The 22,687-nt window shown below is 32.7% G+C and overlaps 1 protein-coding gene across 1 annotated transcript; it reads right to left on the bottom strand.

The window, feature by feature from the left end:
• Window positions 1-5,162: 5,162 nt before the first annotated feature.
• Window positions 5,163-19,139, bottom strand: LOC126883371 (pyrimidodiazepine synthase-like). The gene is made up of 4 exons (XM_050648855.1): window positions 18,857-19,139; window positions 18,627-18,797; window positions 5,758-6,062; window positions 5,163-5,669 (listed from the first exon to the last, which is right to left on the bottom strand). Exons 1-4 carry the CDS (start codon window positions 18,879-18,881, stop codon window positions 5,445-5,447), a joined length of 726 nt encoding a protein of 241 aa, XP_050504812.1. The 5' UTR covers window positions 18,882-19,139; the 3' UTR covers window positions 5,163-5,444.
• Between the last annotated feature and the right edge of the window lie 3,548 nt (window positions 19,140-22,687).

The raw sequence follows: 22,687 nt of genomic DNA, 5'->3' as shown, positions 1-22,687 counted from the left end.
ATATGCTAATTTTACATGCGCTTCAGTCAATATCTGTTCTTTACTTTTCGATTATTTTTGTTACACAAAATGTATGTCATTGACTTTGTTAATAACTACATACAGATTTTCAATTGTAGTGTATACTGCTAAGACTGCCGTTAAGTGGTAAACCATTAAATAAAATCTATCTCATAGTAGAAATTATTATAAAAGTATGTCCGTTGTGTTATTTAGAATTGTTTTAATAAAAAACGATGAATTGTTTGCAAATGTGGGTTTATTTTCAAAAGGTAAAAAGAAAATGTATTTCTCTTTTAATAACCTTTACAATTATATTAAATAATTTTGGTTGCATATACGAAAATTTCAGTGGCGTGCGGTGACATTTTCGGAAGAGGAAGCAATTCAATAAGGGTCTAACAAGTATTTTCTTACGAGGGTCGAGATCAAAATATATACCTACTTAATAGGTATATACCTAATGTATTACCTGTTAACTTTTATCGACTAAACACAAAAACTACAAAAAATTAGGTATAGTGTTTAACCCAGTCTGAGAGACATGCACACGCCTTGAGAATCAAATTCGGGTGATACAAATTCATTGAGGCAAGGAGGATTTACTCTCATAAGCGGGCGTCACTCCATCCCGCCCCAATGCTCCATACTATCCACTTCCCCTCCGATGCGCTATAGGGGCTCTCTATCAGCAAAGTGCTTATTATGTGGGAGTCCTGGATACAAGGACTCACAAACGAAATCCTACTCCAATCAATGCAGGTTAGTGACTCTAGTGACAGTATATCGTATATCTGGGTACTTATCATCGATCTGTACTGCTTGCTCAGGCTCGAGTCCCTGCTCCAGGCTTGGTTTCTTTAAACTTAAAAAGAAGAATTCTATTCACAATTGTTTTTATATTCCGATTTCGAATCACCTTCCACAACACACAACTTTCAACAATATGACACGTATTTACTTATACTTGAGTCCTATCCTCCTACCAACCAATGCAAATTCTTTGTCGATAACATCGTCGTAAAATTTTGGATTTTCTGATAATTGTTTAATGCACTTTTTTTCAATGGATAATAGGGCTAACTTGGAAAGTCCGTCTTCGCTTGTGAAATTTATTGTAAAACTTTTAATGCGTTTTAATACTGAAAAACTTCGTTCAACTGATGCACTTGTAGCTGGGATAGTTAGTACCTACTAATTCACACAACTTGACCACTTCACACAGAGACTTATTTAAACCAGTAGTATTCAAAAAATTCAACCGATTCCTAAGTATTTCTTTATCACTAATTCCAGGTGTTTTATAAATGACATTTAACTGAGAATGCAAACCTAGGATATCAAAAAAAATTTAATCGTACTGAATTAAATACCTCTGTGGGAGATTTTGATGAATTATAATTAGACATATTAAAATTACATAATTCTACATATTTTATTTCTTTAAAATTTTCAAAGCGATAATTCATTTGTTGTACAATGTTATCAAAAATTTCGATGTATAATCGTCGATAGGTCTCTCTTTCGCCGACATTATCAATCATCATTATTTTTCTTTTAGGTTCGAAGCCCATATTTTCAGCTTGATCCGAATTATTTTTAAACAGCTCATTTTTTAATCATCATAAGTCATCAAATTGTCTTATACAAAATGCAATGTCACTTGACTTCGTCTGTAAAATTTCGTAGGTATTATAAAATATCAGTAAAAGGAAAAATGTCAAATAAATATTAGTAAAAATATTAAGCAAAAAATTGAAATCGAAATTTTCTTTAAGCCATTGTACCTAAATACCTACCCCTTATAGCAGCAGTAACAGTCTCCGCATCTCGTTTTCGGACTCGGAAGGCGGTCGGACGATCGCTTCCACAGGGTTTCAAAATTCGCGTGAAAGGAACATGACTAGCAGGTGAGGGTATTAAACCCTGACCAATTTTTGAACGGGACAAATGCATGACAAGCAGCGATTTTGAGATGCGCTTCCGTCAGGAGCGGACTGAGTCGTTGAATTGTGAATATTTGAGTCCGTTTGAGTATGCGATCAATTTTTAATAATATTTCAATGCCTATTGCCTACATAATATGTAGATTACTTAGATTAGGGTAACATTGTTCATAATTAAATACTAATTAATAATATACAGTAGAACCCCGCAAATCCGAACTAATTGGGGGGACAGCCTGTTCGGATTCCGAAAAGTTCGGATTATCCGAAAGTTAGCCTAAGAAGCTAACGAAGATGATTTTTAAAAGATTTGGACTGCCACCGATCCCTTTATGAAACTTTATCCGTACGTTTATGCCTCCAATATTCTAAAGCTGAAAAATATTTAGATCACTGAAATATTAAATCGCTAACGCCAGTAGTTTTGTTTCGTCACGGGACATGGGAATTCGGCCATGTAAATGATTCATTTAATTTGTAATCTGGATATTGATTACACTATGTTTCTCATGTTTCTTATCTTTTTCAATGTTTTCGTTCATAGTATACCATGGGAAATGTGTATTATGCACATTCCTTTATTGATTGTGTTTAGTCTAACTCGACGCTTTTATTCACCCATTAGTGTTGCAGTGTTTAATACTGTTACGTAATTATTTTCTCACATATAAAACATGTTTTTAAATTTTTTTTTTGAATTTTAAAAAAAAAATTTCACTTTCCGTTGGTTCGGATTTGCCGAAAGTTCGGATTTGCGGGGTTCGGATTTGCGGGGTTCTACTGTATATGTATTTTCTTATATGGAAGTATAGGGAAGCGGTGGTGCTTCCCCCGCTTCCATGGACCGCACGCCTCTGGAAAATTTAATACCTTAAAATACAAGATAAGAAAATAGTTTCGAAGCCTAATCTCTCCCAGAGCAGAGAACAATAACCACAGAGAAATGACACGACCGTACTCAAAACGTGTACCGTTTTTGAAGACGCATGCGCGAACCTGGTTGCTTTAAGTGTTCCCAACACATGCTAATTCCAGCTAATTCTGCCACTCTGGTTGTTTTACGATAGTCCGTAGGCGTGTATGGTAAATACTTGACTTAACAAGTTTGAGCATTTATATAAAAATTATAATAGTTAAATGTCTGGTTACTCGTGTGTGGTTCACGGATGTTCCTCTACGACAGGAAGAGAAATAAGTTTATTTAGATTTCCTAAGAATAATAACAGGTAATTGTTATTGCTTTGTAATTTTTACATATTAGTTATTAGGTATCTAATAGTCTTAATTTGACTTGATTAAATATTATTGATAATAAATCATGAAGAAAGTGATTCATTTCCTTGTATACATTACCCTTACGTAATGCATAAAAAAACTAAACTTCGCTCTGCCAACCAAAGGATACCTATTTCAAAATAAAAATAATAAATTTGGTGTCAGTGCATGTATTTTTCATAACAGACGCAAGTCTCCGAAGGGCCAACCAGGTCAAAACAGATGTTGTCCGGGTGTCATCGCATTCCAAGATATCCTATTTTTACGAAATAAAAATATATAAAGAGTTCTATACACGACAATTTCTGATTTACACGACGCAAACAAAATCAAAATACTATTCAAACTAAAAATTGTTGGAGACATAATTGGGGCGATAATTGGGAAAATCTTGCCAATGATTCTTAAAACCTCGATCAATATAAAATATTTACTACGATCAAATGCCTTTTAGAAGTCAATAAAAATAAAAAAACAGTAGATGGGGGTATAACAGTATGCCAACGAAAATATGTAATCCACTATTCTGTTGGCAGCTATTTTGGATTTTCTATAATGAACTCTTTTCTACTAATCAAGCCCCTTCATTTGATATCCATATTGAGGTAGTTGTGAAATTAAATATCTAACCCACCATTTTTTGACGGCCATTTTGGATTTTCTATAATGAACTCTTTATTAGTAGTCAAGCCCTTTCATTTGATACCCATATTGAAGTAGTTGTGAAATTAAATAATATGTAACCCACCATTTTTTGGCGGCCATTTTGGATTTTCTATAATGAACTCTTTATTAATAGTCAAACCCTTTCATTTGATACCCATGTTGAAGTAGTTGTGAAAAAATATGTAATCCGCCATTTTATACCGGTGGACATCCTGGATTTACTATGATACTGAATGTATAGTGTATGTAATGTTACAAATCGGTGTAATTGTAACGATTCATATAATACTTTTTTGATTATTTTTTAGATTGTTACATATTTATATTTATAGAAATATACTCTTACAGTACTTCTTGGGTATTTATTCGTTTGCTCCGATATTCGACTTTAAAGGAAAACTGTACTTTTGATAGGTTTCCAAGACAAGAACAATATTGACATTCGATTTCAACATAAAGTTTCTTGTTATCGATAACGAACATTTGTCACCCAAAGAGAATTGGAACTTTCAGAGTTTGTGACATTTCTGTAGCCGTTACAATGGCTGTGTTATCTTTCGATAACCTATATTAAAAAATATAATTTATTAGGAAATACCTCGACGAACAAATTATATCTTGTATCAGCCCAAGCCAAAAACAATCAGTGAAAGCCACACCTACCGTAATAAATAGGTATATTTTATTATTGGTCTTTCAATGCCAAAATCAGGATAAACAAAAAGGTATTTTTATTTATGGTTCCAATCAATATGATTTTCATCATTACTTTGCATTGTGCGATATATTTGCAACCTTTTGTAAATCAAAAATAATTACATTATTATAAAGAATGCCAACAAAAGCCGGCCCTGTACGCAACTTTTTTCTCGGTGCAATATTCTATATTAATTTATTGAAAGTCAACATAAGTGCTTAATTTTATTTACGAATTTATATTGTGTGATATGCCCACTGACTATTACTTCGATGGTCGGTCTGGTTGCTTTAAGTGTCGTTGGCGGCTTAGCCACCAAAGATCAAAGGCGTGTCGTTTCTCTGTGGTTATTGTTCTCTGCCCAGAGTATCTTCTGGCTAATCACAGTTTATATCATCGAGTTGTCCAAATGTAGGCAACATTTAATTACATATTTCATTCCTTCAGTTTCAGTATTAAAGCATAAAATTCAAAGGAAGCCAAACCAAATAAGATAAATTTTAAACTAGCGTAATGACACACTAAACACAACTATATACCTAAAATTATAATTCTACAAATACAATAAAAAAGAGTAATTAAAATCAAATATATGAAGCTTTATTAAAATGATATTATCTTAGACAATAAAAAAGATTATTTTCATAGTTCAAGGAACCTAAAACTTATGGTATAATACCTAATGGAAAATTATTAAAAAATATAATTTATAAAATTATAACGCTTCCTATGATAATAATCAATGATTATGATTACATATACACAAAATACGCCAACATATAGGCAACAATATATTCTATCATTTAATCTGAAAATGTTACATGTGTTTAATGTGATTTCTATCGATTTAAGTATCCATGTTATACTTCATCATAAGCTGGTTCCTCTCCATCAATTTTTGATTTGGCAATCTTCCAAAACTTCTCACTACTAATATATAACGCCTTGCAAATTGGATCATTCTTCATATCTTTTCTCCATTTCCTTAAAACTGGGATGTCTGAGTCTATCAAAGGAAGTTTCTGTTGTAATTTAATTCCTATACAGCCTGCTTTCTCTGCCCAGGGCCAAATCATGTAATCAGCCTATAAAACGCATGAATCAGATAAAATTATAGAAAGAGTAAAAGCAGTATCATTAAATTATAATACAGATTAAATTATCCAAACTTACCATTCCAGGTTTATCTCCACCAAAGAACGGTGTTCCCCTCTGTGAAAGTGCTTCTTCCAAAGGTTGAAGAGCTTCAAGCAACAATTTAGCCCATTCTTCTGCTGGATGTTCTTCTTTTCCCAATAAGAGATTTGTAAATAACCCCATTGCAACACCTGCCTTGTTTATAATATCCTTAATCTGCTGCTTGGCTGCAGGATCTGCAGGATAGAGTGGGTTTTCAGGGTACTTTTTATCTAGGTAATCAGCAATATCCAGGCTTTCTACCACAATTTTATCACCATCAAGAATGGCTGGTACTAATTCTACGGAAAAAAACACTCAGAAATTCACTTTTTGGTTAAAAAATATCAATAAAAATATTATACTAAAACCCATCACAACTTACAGGGTGCACCAAACCTCTTGCTTTCTTTTGTTACTGCTAAACTATGATTAATATGAAGTATATAAAAAAATGTTTAGAACAAAATTGATGTGTATCAAATACGTTAGTCCTATCACCAGTGGGGGTACAACGGCTTCCTTAATTCAGATGGACTTACCTAAGTTTTTTTTATGTATTTTGACCCGTAGAACACGAATTTTTTGGGTAACAGTCGATCCGGATGTCGATAAGATTGTTATAAACAAAGAACTTGAGGAATCACATAACAGCGATTTTTTGCAAAACAAAACTTTTTGTTGTATTTTTTGGGTCATTCTAAGCAAAAAATGTTTTTACAAGTTTTTTCGTAGGATGCATAGTTTTCGACAAAAACGCGGTTGAACTTAAAAAAAAAGAAAAATTGCAATTTTTGAACCCGAATAACTTTTGATTGAAAAATAAAATAGCAATTCTGCTTACCGCATTTGAAAGTTCAAGTCAAATTCTATCAATTTTGATTACTTTCATTGCTAAAAACTAATTTTTATTGTTAAACAAAGCTATAAACACACAGTGATTGAATGACGTTTTCAATGCATTTTTCATTTGAAATCGAACGAGCAGGCGTGCATACAGACAATTTCTACGTAGATTACGTACATTAAAACACATGCATTGGGCACGGGAAATACTATGTGTTTATTGCTTTGTTTAACAAATAAAAACTTAATTTTTAGCAATGCACATAATCAAAACCGATAGAATTTGACTTGAACTTTCAAATGTAGTAAGCAGAATTGCTAATTTATTTTTTAATCAAAAGTTATTCGGGTTAAAAAATTACACTTTTTCGATTTTTTGAAAGTTAAACCGCATTTATCTCGAAAACTATGCATCCTACGAAAAAACTTGTAAGACCATTTTTTGCTGAGAATCACCCAAAAAATACAAAAAAAATGTTTTGTTTTGCGAAAAATCGCTGTTATGTAATTCCTCAAGTTCTTTGTTTATAACAATCTTATCGACATCCAGATCAACTGTTACCCAAAAAATTCGTGTTCTACGGGTCAAAATACATAAAAAAACTTGGGTAAGTCCATCTGAATTAAGGAGGCCGTTGTACCCCTCCCCCCACGTCTATAATTTAAAATTATTTTCGATTATACAGGGTCAGTTGGATTGTAATGATCAACTTTGTGTTTTTTTAAATAGTATTTGAAAATAGTAACGATACTGTATATTGTATGGCCAGATGTCAAATATATTGGATTATTTAAAAATAACACTAGACCAACTAGAAAAATATTGACATGCCATTTCAATTCTTATTACCTTGTAACCCTAATCCACTACCTTTAAATCAGAGGTGTAACCAGGATGATCCTAAGGGGGGGGGTTACAACCATTGGATCGTCTCTGGGGGTATGTAATCAGTGTTCCCAGACCTACTGAAAAATCAGTAGACCTACTGATCTCGATCCTCGTCTATTGATCTACTGAAGGCACGCTTAAACCTACTGAAATACTAAAAATTACTAAAATACTCAAAATATAGTATTTTACGTAAGTATTTTAATAGAGGGATTTGGTAAATTTAACGAAAAATCGATTGAATCCACCGATTTTTTGAGGCATCTGGTTTGCCTTCCCCCCGAATTCTATTGAATTCTACTGATTTTTCGGGGCGACATCTAGTTGTCTATGTATAAACTGATAGATTTTTTCCTCCTGGTTACGCCTATGCTTTAAATATTACAATTTTTTTCAATAAAAGTGTAAATATGTTGTAAATTATCAACTTTAGACCTATAAAACCTTATATATACTGAATTCGCTCAGCCGAGATTCATTTTGACACATTCGGAATAGGAAACATACAACACAAAAATTACTACCTCACACTATTAGCTGCTCAAATCAACTTAACCTTTCATTAAAAAAAGAAGAATTATTGGAAATAGTGGGAGTGTATACTAAACCCATAACATTTTGTGGAATTTATTTCTACAAAATATTTTTATTTTGTACAATAAATAATTTTCTCATTTGTTATCAATACATTATAATAATGTAAATAAATAATTATTTATTGGCATAAGGTTTATGTTATTCATGTCTCTTTACTATTAATAATATTGGCTATGAGCAGATATGTTTGGTTGTGTAGTAATTTCCAACCACGTCTAGCAACCTAACTCGGACTAGCGAATTGACTTTATTAACATTTTGTCGTAGGTATACCTAGTGTAACCAACTAGTCCGAAAAATCCGGGACATGGCTCGAATTACGAAGTCGTGCCCTGGCGTCCCGGAAAAGGGTCATCCGAATTTTCAACGTTTTGATAAAATTATACATATTTTGAAACTTCGAATAAGTCATTCTTCTAAGAATTTACATCGAATTGAATTGGTAGGACGAAAAAAATTATATTTTTGATGGGATTAAGCCACGGTTGTAATGATAACTACTTTTTTATATTAACCTAAAGTTATATTTACATAGTATAACCTAAAGTTATATTAACATCAGTAGATTTTCTAAATTTTTTTCTATTTTGAGAACGATTTTCGGATTAGAAGTCGAAACTTCCAAAACTGACAAAAATGTAATTATCATTACAACCCATTGTGGCTTAATCCCACCAAAAATGTCATTGTCAACATAAAAATGATAAATAAGTTCTATAATTTAAAAAATGGTCTGATTTTCATTGAAAAGTCCCGGATTTCAGTTTTTTCAGCCTTCTCCCGAATTCGACTAAATTGGAGTCGCACTATACGTATACCCCATAGTTTAGGCGTAAATGGGCGTAATGAAAGAAAACCAGCGGTTTGGTGCATGATGTACACTTCAAAGATTACAAAAAAAAAAAATAGGAAAAAATTGGAGGCAGTAGAAGAAAGTCTATAGGAAACATACTTTTTAGAAAATAATATAAAAAAGACAGTAATTGAAAAAACAAATGCAAAAGAGATTATGCTTAAACTTTATTAAGCGCAAAAGGCCTTGTAGGCCTAGGACTAAAATGTTTACATTTCTGATTACATAAATAATATAATAAATAACTTAATATAACTTACGTAACTTATACATTTTATATAATTACACTTCAGTCTTTTTCTACACTCCTTCACCACCTCTCTCCATCTCCTCCTGTCCAATGCTAGTTCTTTCCATCTCTCAAAGTTACTTTTCTTCAAGTCTTCATACACACTGTCCTTCCATCTTTTCCTTGGCCTGCCTTTCCTCCTCTTTTGTATTGGTCTTCGTGAGAGTACCATTTTTGGCATTCGTTTACTTCCCATTCTCTCGATGTGCCCCAAGTATCGTATTCTCTGTGCTTTGATCGTCGTCTTGATCGTTGGCTCTTGATATAGTTCTTCCAATTCTTTATTATTTCTTCTTCTCCACTGACCTTCTATTTTCACACCTCCATATATTGCTCTTTGCATTTTTCTCTCCCATCTTTCTAAAAGGTCTGTTTCTGACTTTTTGAGCACCCATGTTTCGCATGCGTATGTTACTGTAGGTCTGATAACAGTCTTATAAATTCTTATTTTTGTTTTTCTTGATACGTATTTGGATTTCAATAATGTGCGTAATGCTCCATATTTTTTATTTCCTTTAGCTATTCTTGCCATTATCTCCCCTTCTTCATGACCATTTTCATCTATTTTGGCTCCCAGGTAAATACTTTGGCTCTTTTGAACGAGTATGTTTTTTCTCCATCTATTTGTACTATGATGTTATTCTCTTTTTCTTTTTGGATCTCTCCCATTACCATATACTTTCTCTTCTCTTCATTTATTTTAAGTCCGAATTTTTTGGCTTCTGTTATTATGTTTTTCATTAACTTTTGTAGTTCTTTTTTGCTTGTTGCTAATAGCGTCAGATCATCTTCAAATGCTATGCATTGGTGGCCTTTTTTAAATATCGTTTCTTCGATGTTTATTCTGCTTTTCCTGATTATTCCTTCCAATGTTAGATTGAATGCCGTTGTTGATAGTGGGTCTCCTTGTCGTAATCCTTCCTTGGTTTCAAAATTTTTGGATGTATACCCTTTCCAAGCTATTTCGTTTGTTGTGTTTTCCATCGTCATCTTTATCATCCTGACAATTTTACTTGGTATCCCCAATTCTTTCATCAGTTCGTACATCTGCTGTCTATTTACTGTGTCGTAGGCCTGCTTAAAGTCTATGAACAAAGCATATAGTACTGTTTTATGTTCGTAACAGGTAGTCTGTATTTCTTTTAAGGCAAATATTTGGTCAGTCGTTGATCTGTTGTTTCTAAAACCTGCCTGGTATTCTCCCAGTATTTTTTCCGAATATTGACTTAGCCTTTTTCTTATACTTTGTGCCAAGATTTTGTAAACTATTTCTAATAGTGCGATGCCTCTGTAGTTTTTGCATAGCATTTATCACCTTTTTTATGTATAGGGCATATCCTTGCTTATGGTCCACTCTTCTGGCATTTTTTCTACTTCCCATATTCTTTTTATCGGTCATATTTCTCTCTCTGTAATCTTTTCCCTCCTGATTTTATCATTTCGGCCGATATTTCTGTTATTCCTGGGCTTTTGTTATTTTTCAAGCTCTTTATTTCGTTCTTTATTTCTTGTTCTGTGGGTATTTCTATTGCTATCTGATCATCTTCAATTTCATGGTTTGTTTCCTTTTGTACTTCGCTCTTATTTAGCAGTTCTGTGAAATAGTTTTGCCAGTTTTCCATTATTTTTTCCGGCTCATTTAGCAACAGCCCTTTATCATCTCTCATATATGGGTTGTTTTTTTGATATCCTCTTTCCATTTTTTTTGCTTCCTGGTAGAATGATCTTATTTCTTTTTTTTGAAATTTTTCTTCTATTTCTTTCAGTTTGTTCTCGTTGTATTTTCTCTTTTTGCTTCTACATTTTCTTTTCATGATTTTTCTCAATTGTCTGTATTCTTCTCTAGTGCTTTCTTCGTCATTTGTGAGATTTTTGAGTCTTACCTTTCTTATTGCTTCTGCTACTTCTTGACATTCTTCATCATACCAATCTTTTGTTTTGTGTCTTCTTTTGGTTTTCGCTAGGATTGCTTTACTTGTGTTCAATATTGTTTCTTTGATATTTTCCCATTGCTTGTCTGGGTTGACGTTTCTTGTTCCCTGATTAGTCTGCTGGTTATTCCCTGTTCATACTTCTTCTGCGTGTTGTTATCTTTTAGTAGTCCTATGTTGAATTGTTTTCCAATTTTTCTTTATGTTATGCTCGATTTTGTATTCTGCTCTCACCAAGTAGTTGTCAGAGTTACAGTACGCCCCTCTCATGCTCTTTACATTTATTACATTGTTTGCATGTTTCTTCTCTATTAAAATATTGTCTGTTTGATTTACTGTCTTTTTATCAGGGGAAATCCACGTTCCTTTATATATATCTTTTCGGCGTAATTGTGTGCTTCTTATCACCATTTGTCTTCCTGTTGCAAAGCCTATTATTCTTTGGCCATTATCGTTCGACACCTCATGCTTACTATATTTCCCTATTATGTGTTCGTATATATTCTCTCTTCCGACTTTGGCGTTGCAGTCTCCCATTATTATTTTGATGTCAAACCCTGGTAATTTATCATATTCTCTTTCCAACTGCTCGTAGAATTCATCTTTTTCTTCTTCTGTGGCATCTTCAATCGGTGCGTGTACATTTATTATACTTACGTTTCGTTTGTCCCCTTTTAATCTTGTTGTGCATAATCTATCTGATATTGGTTGGAATGCCATTACTCTTTCCTTCCATTTTCGCTGTATTATAAAACCTGTTCCTAACCTTCTGGTTTCTCCCCCGCTTTTAAAAAATACCACGTCTTCTATTTCTACTATTTCTGTCTCCAATTGTTTTGTCTCTTGTAAAGCTATTATTTCTACATTATATCTTTTAATTTCTCTAATTAATTCTTTGAGTTTTCCTGTTTCGTATGTGCCTCTTACATTCCATGTACCCAAGTTAACTTTAGTTTTCTCTTTGTTATTTTTGCTTATTGCCTTGTCCATTGCCTGCGTCGTTTCCGTCTTCTTTATCTCTGTTGCAAACTGTATCTTGTCATTTTTCGGCTTTTCTTTTTTATTGCTGTCTTGATTTGTCTTATTTCCATAGTTCGTAATCCTCTTCTTTGCATTTTTCGTCGTCATTTGTTTCCTTTCATTGCTATTGTTTAGTTTTTTGCTTTGGTTTCTACCACCAACGTTTGGTTCATTCCATCCCAGCGCCATATTTCATGATCGGCATATATTTTCTTATACCCTACTTTCACTTTTCTCCCTTCCTTTCTTAGTTCTTGCGCTTTTTGTCTGACACGTTTTTGTACAATTCTGTCGTTCTTTGATAGGTCATCGTTGATATAAACTAGACCTTTTTCGCGATTTCTCAATTTGGATTTGTTTCGCATGATTTCTTTTATCTTCTTCCTTTTCAAGCTCAACCCAACAAACTTTTTATCCTAACTTCAAAGCCTTCTCTATTTGTACATCTACTTCTAATTCTGTCTGCAGAAAATTTTTCATTGCATGTTTTAGGATATCTGGGCGATTTGTATCTATGTTCAAACCATGTATAATTATAGAGAGAGAGACATACTTTATTGATACAATGTACCAAAAGGCCATCGACCGAAGTCTTTCAGCCAATTTACACAATTAATATACATTATTACAATATATGTTTTTTTGTTAATATTAATACAATACAATAATTAAAAAAAAATTTTTTTTGTATGTGGCGGTAATCACAATATCACTGACAATTAGTTACAATACAGATGATGATTTGAATAGAGTTGTTTATTGTCTTGATGTGTAGCAGATTTCTTCAAAAAGAGTTCTTCCTGGATATCTACGGGCACTGTCCTCTGGTATCTTCACAATGTGGGGCTCAATCAAATTTTTGTTATTGTCATTAATAAAGAGATATTTAAACAGCTTATTGAGTCTCTCATTAATAGGTTCAATTCCAGTTTCCTCGTACAGCATTCTGTTGGATGGATTGTGAAGTGGATTATCAGGATGACGCATTCTAGTAATTTGTCGAAGGCTAGTTGTTTCAGCCACTTTTATATTATTTTTGGCAGGGCCTTTAGAATTATAGAAAATTGCAGAACCATACTCCAGCATGGGCCTGCAAATCATTTTATAAATATTGGCTGCTGTTTCAATCGTAATTCCCTCATTCTTGTATGTTAAACTTCTGAAGTGTTTTGCTCTAGTTATAATTTTCCTTTTTATAACTGCTGTGTGGTGGTTGAACGTCAATTTGTTATCTATTTATATTCCCAAATACTTAACAGTTTGGGAGGGTTTAATAATATTGTCGCATATGTTTATAGTTGGTGAGTGATCTTGGATTCTATGGTTAAATATTATTAGTTTTGTTTTAGAAGGATTTATTGTTAATCTCCATTTATTCATCCAAGATATTGTGTCATCCACCTGCCTCTGCAATAAGTCCATTGTCTTTATTAAATTTTTTCCATATGATATCACTGCAGTGTCATCAGCAAATTGTAGCAAATTAGTGTTGGTTAGTCTATTGTCGCATATGTCACTGCAATAGAGATTATACAATAGAGGGGAGAGTGGTGAACCTTGTGGAACTCCTTGTTGCACTGAAAATGAATGGGAATATGTTTCATTGATCTTAACTATACACCTGCGTCTTCTAAGAAATTCGTCAATAATCCATATTAGAGAAGGGGAGCATTTCATTCTGTGAAGTTTATATAACAATCCTCTATGCCAAACGGAGTCAAAAGCCTTCTTGATGTCCAAGAAAAAACCAGCGGCCTTTAGTCCTTGCAATCTTGCTGCCTGTATATTGGATGTTACTATTGAAAGAGGAAGGATTGTAGATGATTTTTCTCTAAATCCAAACTGGTGTGCTGGAATATGTTGGTTTAATTCATTATATAATCTTCCTTGGATAATTTTCTCAAAATTTTTTCCAATTACTGGGAGAAGGGTGATTGGACGGTAATTTTGGGGTAGTTGATGGTTAGTATAAGGTTTAGGGATGAAATGATTCATGATACAATAGTTATATATGCTCATTATCTCCTTATGAATATCTGGATCTAGTTGTCTAAGGATTTTACGATTGATGGAATCTTTGCCTGGAGCTGTATTTTTTCCTTTATATAAAGCCTCGTCGTATTCATCTTCTGTGATGTCCTGAAGAGCATTCAGATTACGACTATCTTCATAAAAACTTCCAAACCAACTATCCACCTCCTCTAAGGTATCTCTATCAAAATTGTCATCCTCATCAAATTTGTAGGTTTCTTCAAAGTATCTAGCAAAAGCACTACATTTTTCTTCATCTGTACTATATGTCTGGCCATCATATATCAGTTCTGAAATCTGTTGTCTAAACGATTTATATTTAGACAGTTTTTTTATTTCATTCCAGTATGTTTTTCCTTTCATGGAGTTTATACTTTTACATGCTAGGATCCATTTATGTTGTTTAAATTGTGATATAAGTTTGTGAATATCTTGGTTTAGTTCATTCAATTGTGATTTTAATGCATGTGTCTCATTTTTTTGGATCTGCCTGAGTAACTGTCTCTTCAATTTAATCAGAGACAAAATGAAGGGTGGAAGATTGTAATTAAAGGGTGATTTCTTCTGTTTGGGCGAATTTTCTATTATTAATTTAGACAACATAGTGTTGAAATTTTTAATGTAATTTGGGCAAATGTCATGCCTTATATTCAAAAATGCTTTCATTCTACTATTTACATTTTGTACATTACATTTTGCTATATTCGGAAGATTAATTTCATTAATGTGGTCAGGATCATGATGTAGATTAAAATCAAATTGCAATGCCAAGTGATCACTTCCCAGATCTGGAGTTACAAGTATATTTGTGATATTATTTATAATATTTTTAGAACAAAATAATATATCTGGAGTTGTGCTTGGGTTACCTGCCATTATAAACGTAGGAGGAGTAGGTATTTGACAAAAATTAGAACTTTGAAGAAAACCTCTGATTTGCTTCATACGTGAGGGGCTTGATTTTGGGTTAAAATCGCCAATTATTATTGAATAATCATAAAGGGATGCCTTAATGAAGATAGTTTCTTCAATTAGTGAGGAATTGTGAATATAGACTACGAAAATATGAAATTTGGAGTCTTTAAAAGGAAATGAGACATGAATGCAGTTATTAAGAGGGTTGTTTATTCGTGGAGGATTTTCTTTCCCCATCTTCCATGTTTTTCTGGATTGTATAAGACTGCCTCCTCTGAAGTTTTGGTTTAATATATTTCCTTTTTGTTGGATTATAGACCAGTCACAATATGGGTTAATAAAATCTTTATTTTTGCTTTCCACACACATAAAACTATCGATATTGTTAGCTTGTAAATAGTTGTATATTAAATATTTCTTTGGTTGAAAACTATTGATATTTGAATAAAGAAACCTCACCTTATGAGCCATTATCCTGAAATATTGCAAGGCCTTCCTGTGGCATAGTTGGTGAGTCATTGGTTGGTTTTTCCAGATCGAACATGAGTATAAATAGTCGATTTCCGCTAAATACTGGGGTAGTATCAATGTTATATAGATGTACAAATCTCTTTTTTAGCTTAATTATGATTTCTTGACGATCTTTATTTTTAGGATTATTTAGTTTGTTAGTATATGTTTCAATAATATGATCATGATATGTCATTGGTGAATGTATTCTGCTCGTACCAGTAATTTCTGATGGCATTTCGGAGGATTTTTTGTTCATAGACTTAATTCGCGCATTAGGAATTCCTTCGATAGGTTTAGTTTGTCTGTTAGGACATTTAGGTGACCATGCTTGGTGGTCTTCGGCGTTGCATGACAAACACTTTTCTGGAAGAGGAGAGGTGCACATTTGTGTTGAATGTTTTCCTTGGCATTTCCTACAGCTTATTGATGTGGTGCAGTTCTCTGTAGTGTGGGTATATAGCAAGCATTTAGAACATGGGATAGGAGAAGGTTCGGGTGGTTGACTGGGATAAACAGGATAGTGGTAGTTCTTAAAGAACACTCCCTCGCTTAATAGTTTTTGAAATGATGAGTAATCTCCCGTAATTATTCTAATCAGAGGTGTCAGTTTTCCGGTTTTTCTTGATGTAATTCTTTTGCAGTATCTGTGTGTTATTCCGATATTGGTAAGGTGGTCTTTTATATGTGTATCCTCAATATCCAATTCTACTGATGATATAACACAGGCGAAAGTTGTGTTTTGTGATTTATGTGGTGTTGATGGATTTTGGTTAGAATTTGTTTCTTTGTATTCTTTGACCACACCTGACTGGACTAATGATTTCAGCTTTGTTTTAATGTGTTTATTATCCTGATTACTTTTTAAAATAAAACCACTTCTAGTTTTTATTATAACATCGGAAGAGTTTGGATCTCCAACACTCCAATAATTAGCCAACTGTAACCTTGATAATTATTGATGAGTTGTTAAAAAAAAAATTGTTTATAGTTTTTATTACTGATGGTTTTCATTTGAAGTGAATAGTTTTGTGTGTTGTTGTAAGTTACCTTTTTTTGATGACTTGGAGTGTTGATATCTTTTTGTGAGTTTTGCTGAGTTTGTTGTGTTATGTTTTCAGAAGATTGTGGTCCAATTATTATATCTTGCACTTGCTGTTGAGATAGTTGTGGTTGTGTGATTCTTTTTTTTTGCTGGATTATCCAAATGTTTTTTCCTTTTCCTTTTCACTTTTGTCCACTGTCCGGTATCATCCATTTCCATTTCTTCCTCTTCTTCTGTTTCGCTGCTCTCGGAAGACATGATTCTTAACTATTTTTTTGTATAAATCAACTAGTTAACAACCTGCTCACTAATTGCTTTGTAATGAATGAACTCGTCTTCAATGTGTCTGTTTACACTATGAAGGTTCCAAGCATACTGTATAATTATATTTTTCCGCCTTTTTTGATTTTTTAAACTTTCAAGCCGTTCTTCTATTTGATAAACTGCCTGTTTTAGTTTCGTGTTTTCTTCCCTTAATGTTATATTCTCCTGTCGTAGCTCTCTTATTTCATCTCTATATTCTTTCTGCTCTCTACGCATGTAGCTAAGTTCTCTTGATTGTTCCTCGATTTTTAAACTTACTGCTGCCATCATTTCCATAATTTTTTGTACATTATCCTCCATTTTCTTCTTTCTGTAGGAGGGAGATCTGCTTATTTTTCGACCTTTGTTAAAAGCCCGTTCCAATTCTTCCTCTTTTCTCTTCTTGTCGTTTTCGTCCGTCGTGGTACCGTCACTTTCAATTCGAAATAGCTCTTCGTATTTTTTATCTTCTCTGCTCATTACAACTGGTTCGTTTCACTGCGATAAAGGTCTCGTTCGGACTATCTCCTCAGAAACTTAACTTTTCTCAGTGTAACGTCTTACTTTTTTCTTTTTTTTTGATAAAATTATATTGAGCAGTATATATACTATTTCGATCCTCCCTAGTTACAGGACTTCCCTGTCGACTTGGCAACACCGCGTTCCAATCGAACGAGATTCCACTTCGAATATCGTAATATCGATGACGTTGTATTTGTTTATGTGTTACGCTTACATTTTATTTTTGCCGATTTGGAGCACAATTTCAATATTTAGTTTATTATTTTTCGTTCTGCGCAAAGATTACTCACTTAACTTCACACTTTATATGTTTGCTATAATTGATTTACTCTGCATTTCGCGAAAAACGGGTTTAATGCAGGAGCAAAATACAATTAATATTCACACACTTAGCGCTACGTTGCCAATCCATCCATCCTAACCTAAACTTACACCTACATATTAAATGCAATCTTAAAAATATAATATTACTCTTACGATTTAGAAAAACTTGAAACTTTAATCTAATGTACTTAAATACAGTTGTGTCTCTGAATCTTTACCCGTGGATCATCATTTTAAAGCATACGAAATAAGTCGATGATAAGTCGGAAATTGAAATTTACTAAACGCAACAGCAAGTCACCTACTGTCACTTGCTGTTGCGTTTAGTAAATTTCAATTTCCGACTTATCATCGACTTATTTCGTATGCTTTAAATGATGACGCACGGGTAAAGATTCAGGAACTCAACTGTACTTAGGTAATTTATAAATTAAAACGAGTCAGAAATCTTCTAAAAAAACTAAGGTATATCTTTTAAGTAAATAAATCTATTTTACAAAATGTAACACAATGGAAATTACAGAAAGAAGTTTCTTTGAATAAAATTATTGAGTTTGGCAATAATTGCTCTTGGTTTTGCCTGTCATTCAAATGTCTATAGGCATTTTGGACGCATTTAATAGCTTTTTATTTTATTTTTCAATACGCGCAAAATATTTGACAAGCAATTTGACATTTAGTAAATCCGTACGACACTGTGATTTTACAGTATTACAATTTAAAAATGAAGGTGTGAACTATTCAGTGACCGCGACTGTACATGCCAATTATTTAATATTTTCCAAACTTACTTTTCTCATTGATTTTGCTGTACCACTCTGGTTTTTTGAACAAATTAATATTTACAACATCATGTGGAATGTTTTTCGCTTTCAGGACTAATTTAACTCGCTGGACATAAGGACAGAATTTCATGGAATAGAGCCTGAGAAGGCCCTCAGTTCTTGGAGGCTCTACAGAACCTAAAATATCAAATATCTCGTAAAGATATAGTTGCTTTAATTCGATATTATATACTTACCAACTGTTAAATGTTTTGTAGACATTTTCAAAAGTTATAGATATATCCAACCAAAGATTTTTGTATTTCTGAAGTAAAATTGGAAGTGGACAGATATCTTTATAAATTAATTTAAGGGCAAACTAAATATATTTCAACGTCAGTGACTGGTCAGTTATGCGCAATATTCTTTAATATGTAAGATATAATATCAACTGTGGATGAGATAATATGCTAATTTCATATGGGCTTCATTGCCTTCAGCCAATCTGTTCTTCACTTTTCAATTATGTTTGTTATAAAAAATGTAGGTATGTCCTTGACTTTGTTAATAACTCGAAGAACAGGTTTACAATTATTTACCTGTCTATTTGTAGTGTATACTGCTAAGACTGCCGTTAAGTAAAAACGTTAAAGAGAGGGTATCTCATAGTAGAAACGGCAAAGCACACTCCTTCTGTTATTTAGAATTATTTTAATAATAAAAAAATATGAAAAAAAATTTTAAGAAACGCTTTTCTTTAGTTACGAGTGACTAAAATTAAAAATATTATAAAAAAAATTAACTAAAAAGCAAAAAATAAAAAAAACTGAAAGAATCTCACACATCCGTCAAAGAAAAGCGTGGCGCGTGTTCATCGAATAAACGGTTTTGTTTTCGCCCCACGCTTTTCTTTAACGAATGTGTTAGATTTTTTTCAATTTTTTTTTATTTTTTGCTTTTTAGTTGATTTTTTTATAATATTTTTAATTTTAGTCACTCGTAACTAAAGAAAAGCGTTTTTAAAAATTTTTTTTCATATTTTTTTATTTTTTACTTTTTAGTCTTACACTTTTCAAACATTAAAATATTATCGTCATGTTTATTAAAATATGTATAAAACATATGATGTACTAACATGAAACGTAGTCGGAATCGGAAAAAAATTTGAAACTTTATTGTTTATTAATGAAGCATAACGTAAACAATTAACGTAAAAAGTGAAATTATGTATTGTTCATATCATTAGCTATACAATCCGTAAAAGTTTCAAGTTTTCTATCTATCTATAAGCGAGGTTCCTACAGCCTCTGCCGCTTCTCACATTTCGACCGCCATCGTTTTCTGTCCATCCATTCGTCTTCTTTGATGGCTCTATCTTTCATGATGTGCCGTACATTTTCTTCCCATGCAACTGAAGGTCTTCCCCTTCTTCTTTGGTGTGGTATGTAATTCAAAGCTTTCTTTGGCCATCTATCTTCATTCATTCGTTTCACGTGACCATACCACACTAGTTGTCTAGTTTCAATTCTACCTACACTGGAATATACAGTATGTGTCCTCCTTCTAATATCTTCATTCCTGATGTGATCTTTTTTAGATATACCACACGCTCTCCTTAGATAATCCATTTCTACTACTTCTATTCTTTTTCTATCTTGTTTTGTCATCTGCCAAACTTCTGCCCCATAAGTCATAATAGGCTCTACCAAGGTACGATATTGTCAATTTCGTTTTTTGTCTTATATCTTTAGACCACAGTAGAGAGCTTAGAATGTTTACTGCTTTTTGCATTGCTGCGTTCTCTTTTACTCGTTCTGAAAATTTTTACATTGTAAAAAACAAGAGAATTTAAGCGTTTTCCATTAAAATAGTTTTTTTTATTTAAACAATTAATAAACATGAAAAATTTTTTTTATTGACTATTCGTGTATTGTTCCCGCGAATGCATATGTCTGCAAATTTTCATTCATTTGCATTGAAGAAAAGGCAGTCAAATTAACGTCTAAAGATTTGACGCAAACTATTGAACTAAATATAAAAGCGTTTAATAAAAAACGATGAATTGTTTGCAAATGTGGGTCCATTTTCAAAAGGTAAAAAGAATATTTATTTATTAACGGAAGTTAATTGGACCACCGGCATCCGGAAAGCGATGAGCGCGCGAGACCTCAGGGATGACCGTGGCAAAATAGGAAGGAATGGAAATTGGGAATCGGACAACGCCGCAAGACGTTCTAAACCGATCATATATATAAAAAGAATATTTATTTTTCTTTTAATAACCTTTACAATTATACATACTACATACTAAATAATTTTGGTTGCATATTCAGAAATTTTCTGCTTTAAATCACACGATAAGAAAATAATTTCGGAACCTAATCTCTTTCAGAGTATCTTCTGGCTAATTACAATTTATATACATATGTAGTGCATCCCTCTGAATCGAAATGAAGCATAAACTGTCTTTATCTTTTCTATCTTTACTCAAATTTGAGTACTAGGAACTTTCTTTCTGACCTTTTTCTAGACGAATGAAAACGGAATGTGATTGCATATAGTGGAGTCCTTTTCGTTTTCTATATTCGTCGTCTGTTGTCTTATAAATTATAAAAGTCACAGATTAAGGATGCACCAGAAAGCATTTCCAACAAGAAAAGTTTTCAGATTTAAATAATTATTTACCATTTTAATTTTTATTATAATGGTGGATTCTGCACCTGAGACTTTTCATTTTTAATTACAATTTATATCTTCGAGTTGTGCCAAATGTAGGCAATACATATTAATGTGATATTCAAAGATCGGTGTGCTCAAAGCACTTGATTAGATAATTAACTAATTAATTAAATTTAATTTTAATGATGCACTTATGATTTAATCACACTATTTAATGCTCTAATCTCAGGGTTTTATATTCTCGTGCTTCAATATCTCCTTTGCTTTACATATGATAAATAAGGTCAAAGATTAACGGAATAAAACACATATATGGTACAAAAGCATCTATTGAAATAAATTCACCCTCAAAATATCCTCTAAAAATAATATCTCCTATTCTGATTATTGAAATAACCCTACCACTATCTAAAGTACTTATTGAAATTTGCGTTATGAATAATTCTACAAAAAAAATAAAACTGTCTCTCGGATGATGAGTTGTCCAAATTCTTGTCTCTGGTCGCCTACAATTTACTCTTAGCAGCCCCCTATGTAGTCAGCAATCTCGCAACAAATTATTGCAAGCCTATTGTCATTAATGACCCCCTACAGATGCACGTATCTTTCAAAAAACAATGCTAGCCTTTTCTCCTCTCGATAACCTGAATCTATTTCTCGTTCCGGCATGCAACGGTGACTCTTGGAATATAAGTAGAACAATATAACTTACAATGCTTTACGTGATGAGCTTCCGTCAGGACACTTATTTCAACAAACTCACAACTATTCACTTATCTGCCTTACTACTTCAGGAGACTCTTAGAGATCACCACTAGTCGACTTAACGATCATTTAACAACTGACTCTTCTTCCACCCTCTAACATTTCGCTAAACTCCCATTCTTCATACCTAGCCCCTCCTTTTTCCTTCTTCACCAATCCGAGTTCCTCAATTTTATCCCCATCTACCTTTCAGATAACAAACACCAATTTTCCCTACCATTAGAAATTTCCTAAAACTAATTACATGCCAATCGGTTTTTTTTCCTTTCTTAATATCTAAACAAAGATTACATTCATTTAAATTTCTAAATACAATTGTTCCCTCGCCGCAAAAGTCCATTTGGGAAACCCGGTCTCATTGTCCAAACACATAACCACTTTCTTATCATACTAACTGTACAAAGAAAATACTTAATCCCTATTTAAATTTTGTTTACCTACGGCCATCCAAAGATAATTGACTTTCATTTCTTCGAAATGAATTTTGGTATATTTTTATTATATGTTTTAACTTTTCTAAAATATTAAGATCGAAACCATATTAATTCAAATTTTACATATCTTAACAACTCCCCGCCATTTGATTTGCCGAAAAAATTCTGTTATTTATTTAAATGACACAAGTTTTTTTTAGGATCAAATTA

This window comes from Diabrotica virgifera, chromosome 1 (genome assembly GCF_917563875.1).
Source record: "Diabrotica virgifera virgifera chromosome 1, PGI_DIABVI_V3a".
Taxonomy (NCBI): domain Eukaryota; kingdom Metazoa; phylum Arthropoda; class Insecta; order Coleoptera; family Chrysomelidae; genus Diabrotica; species Diabrotica virgifera.
The sequence above is the reverse complement of the archived record's forward strand: the minus strand, read 5'-3'. Positions and strand labels throughout refer to the sequence as shown.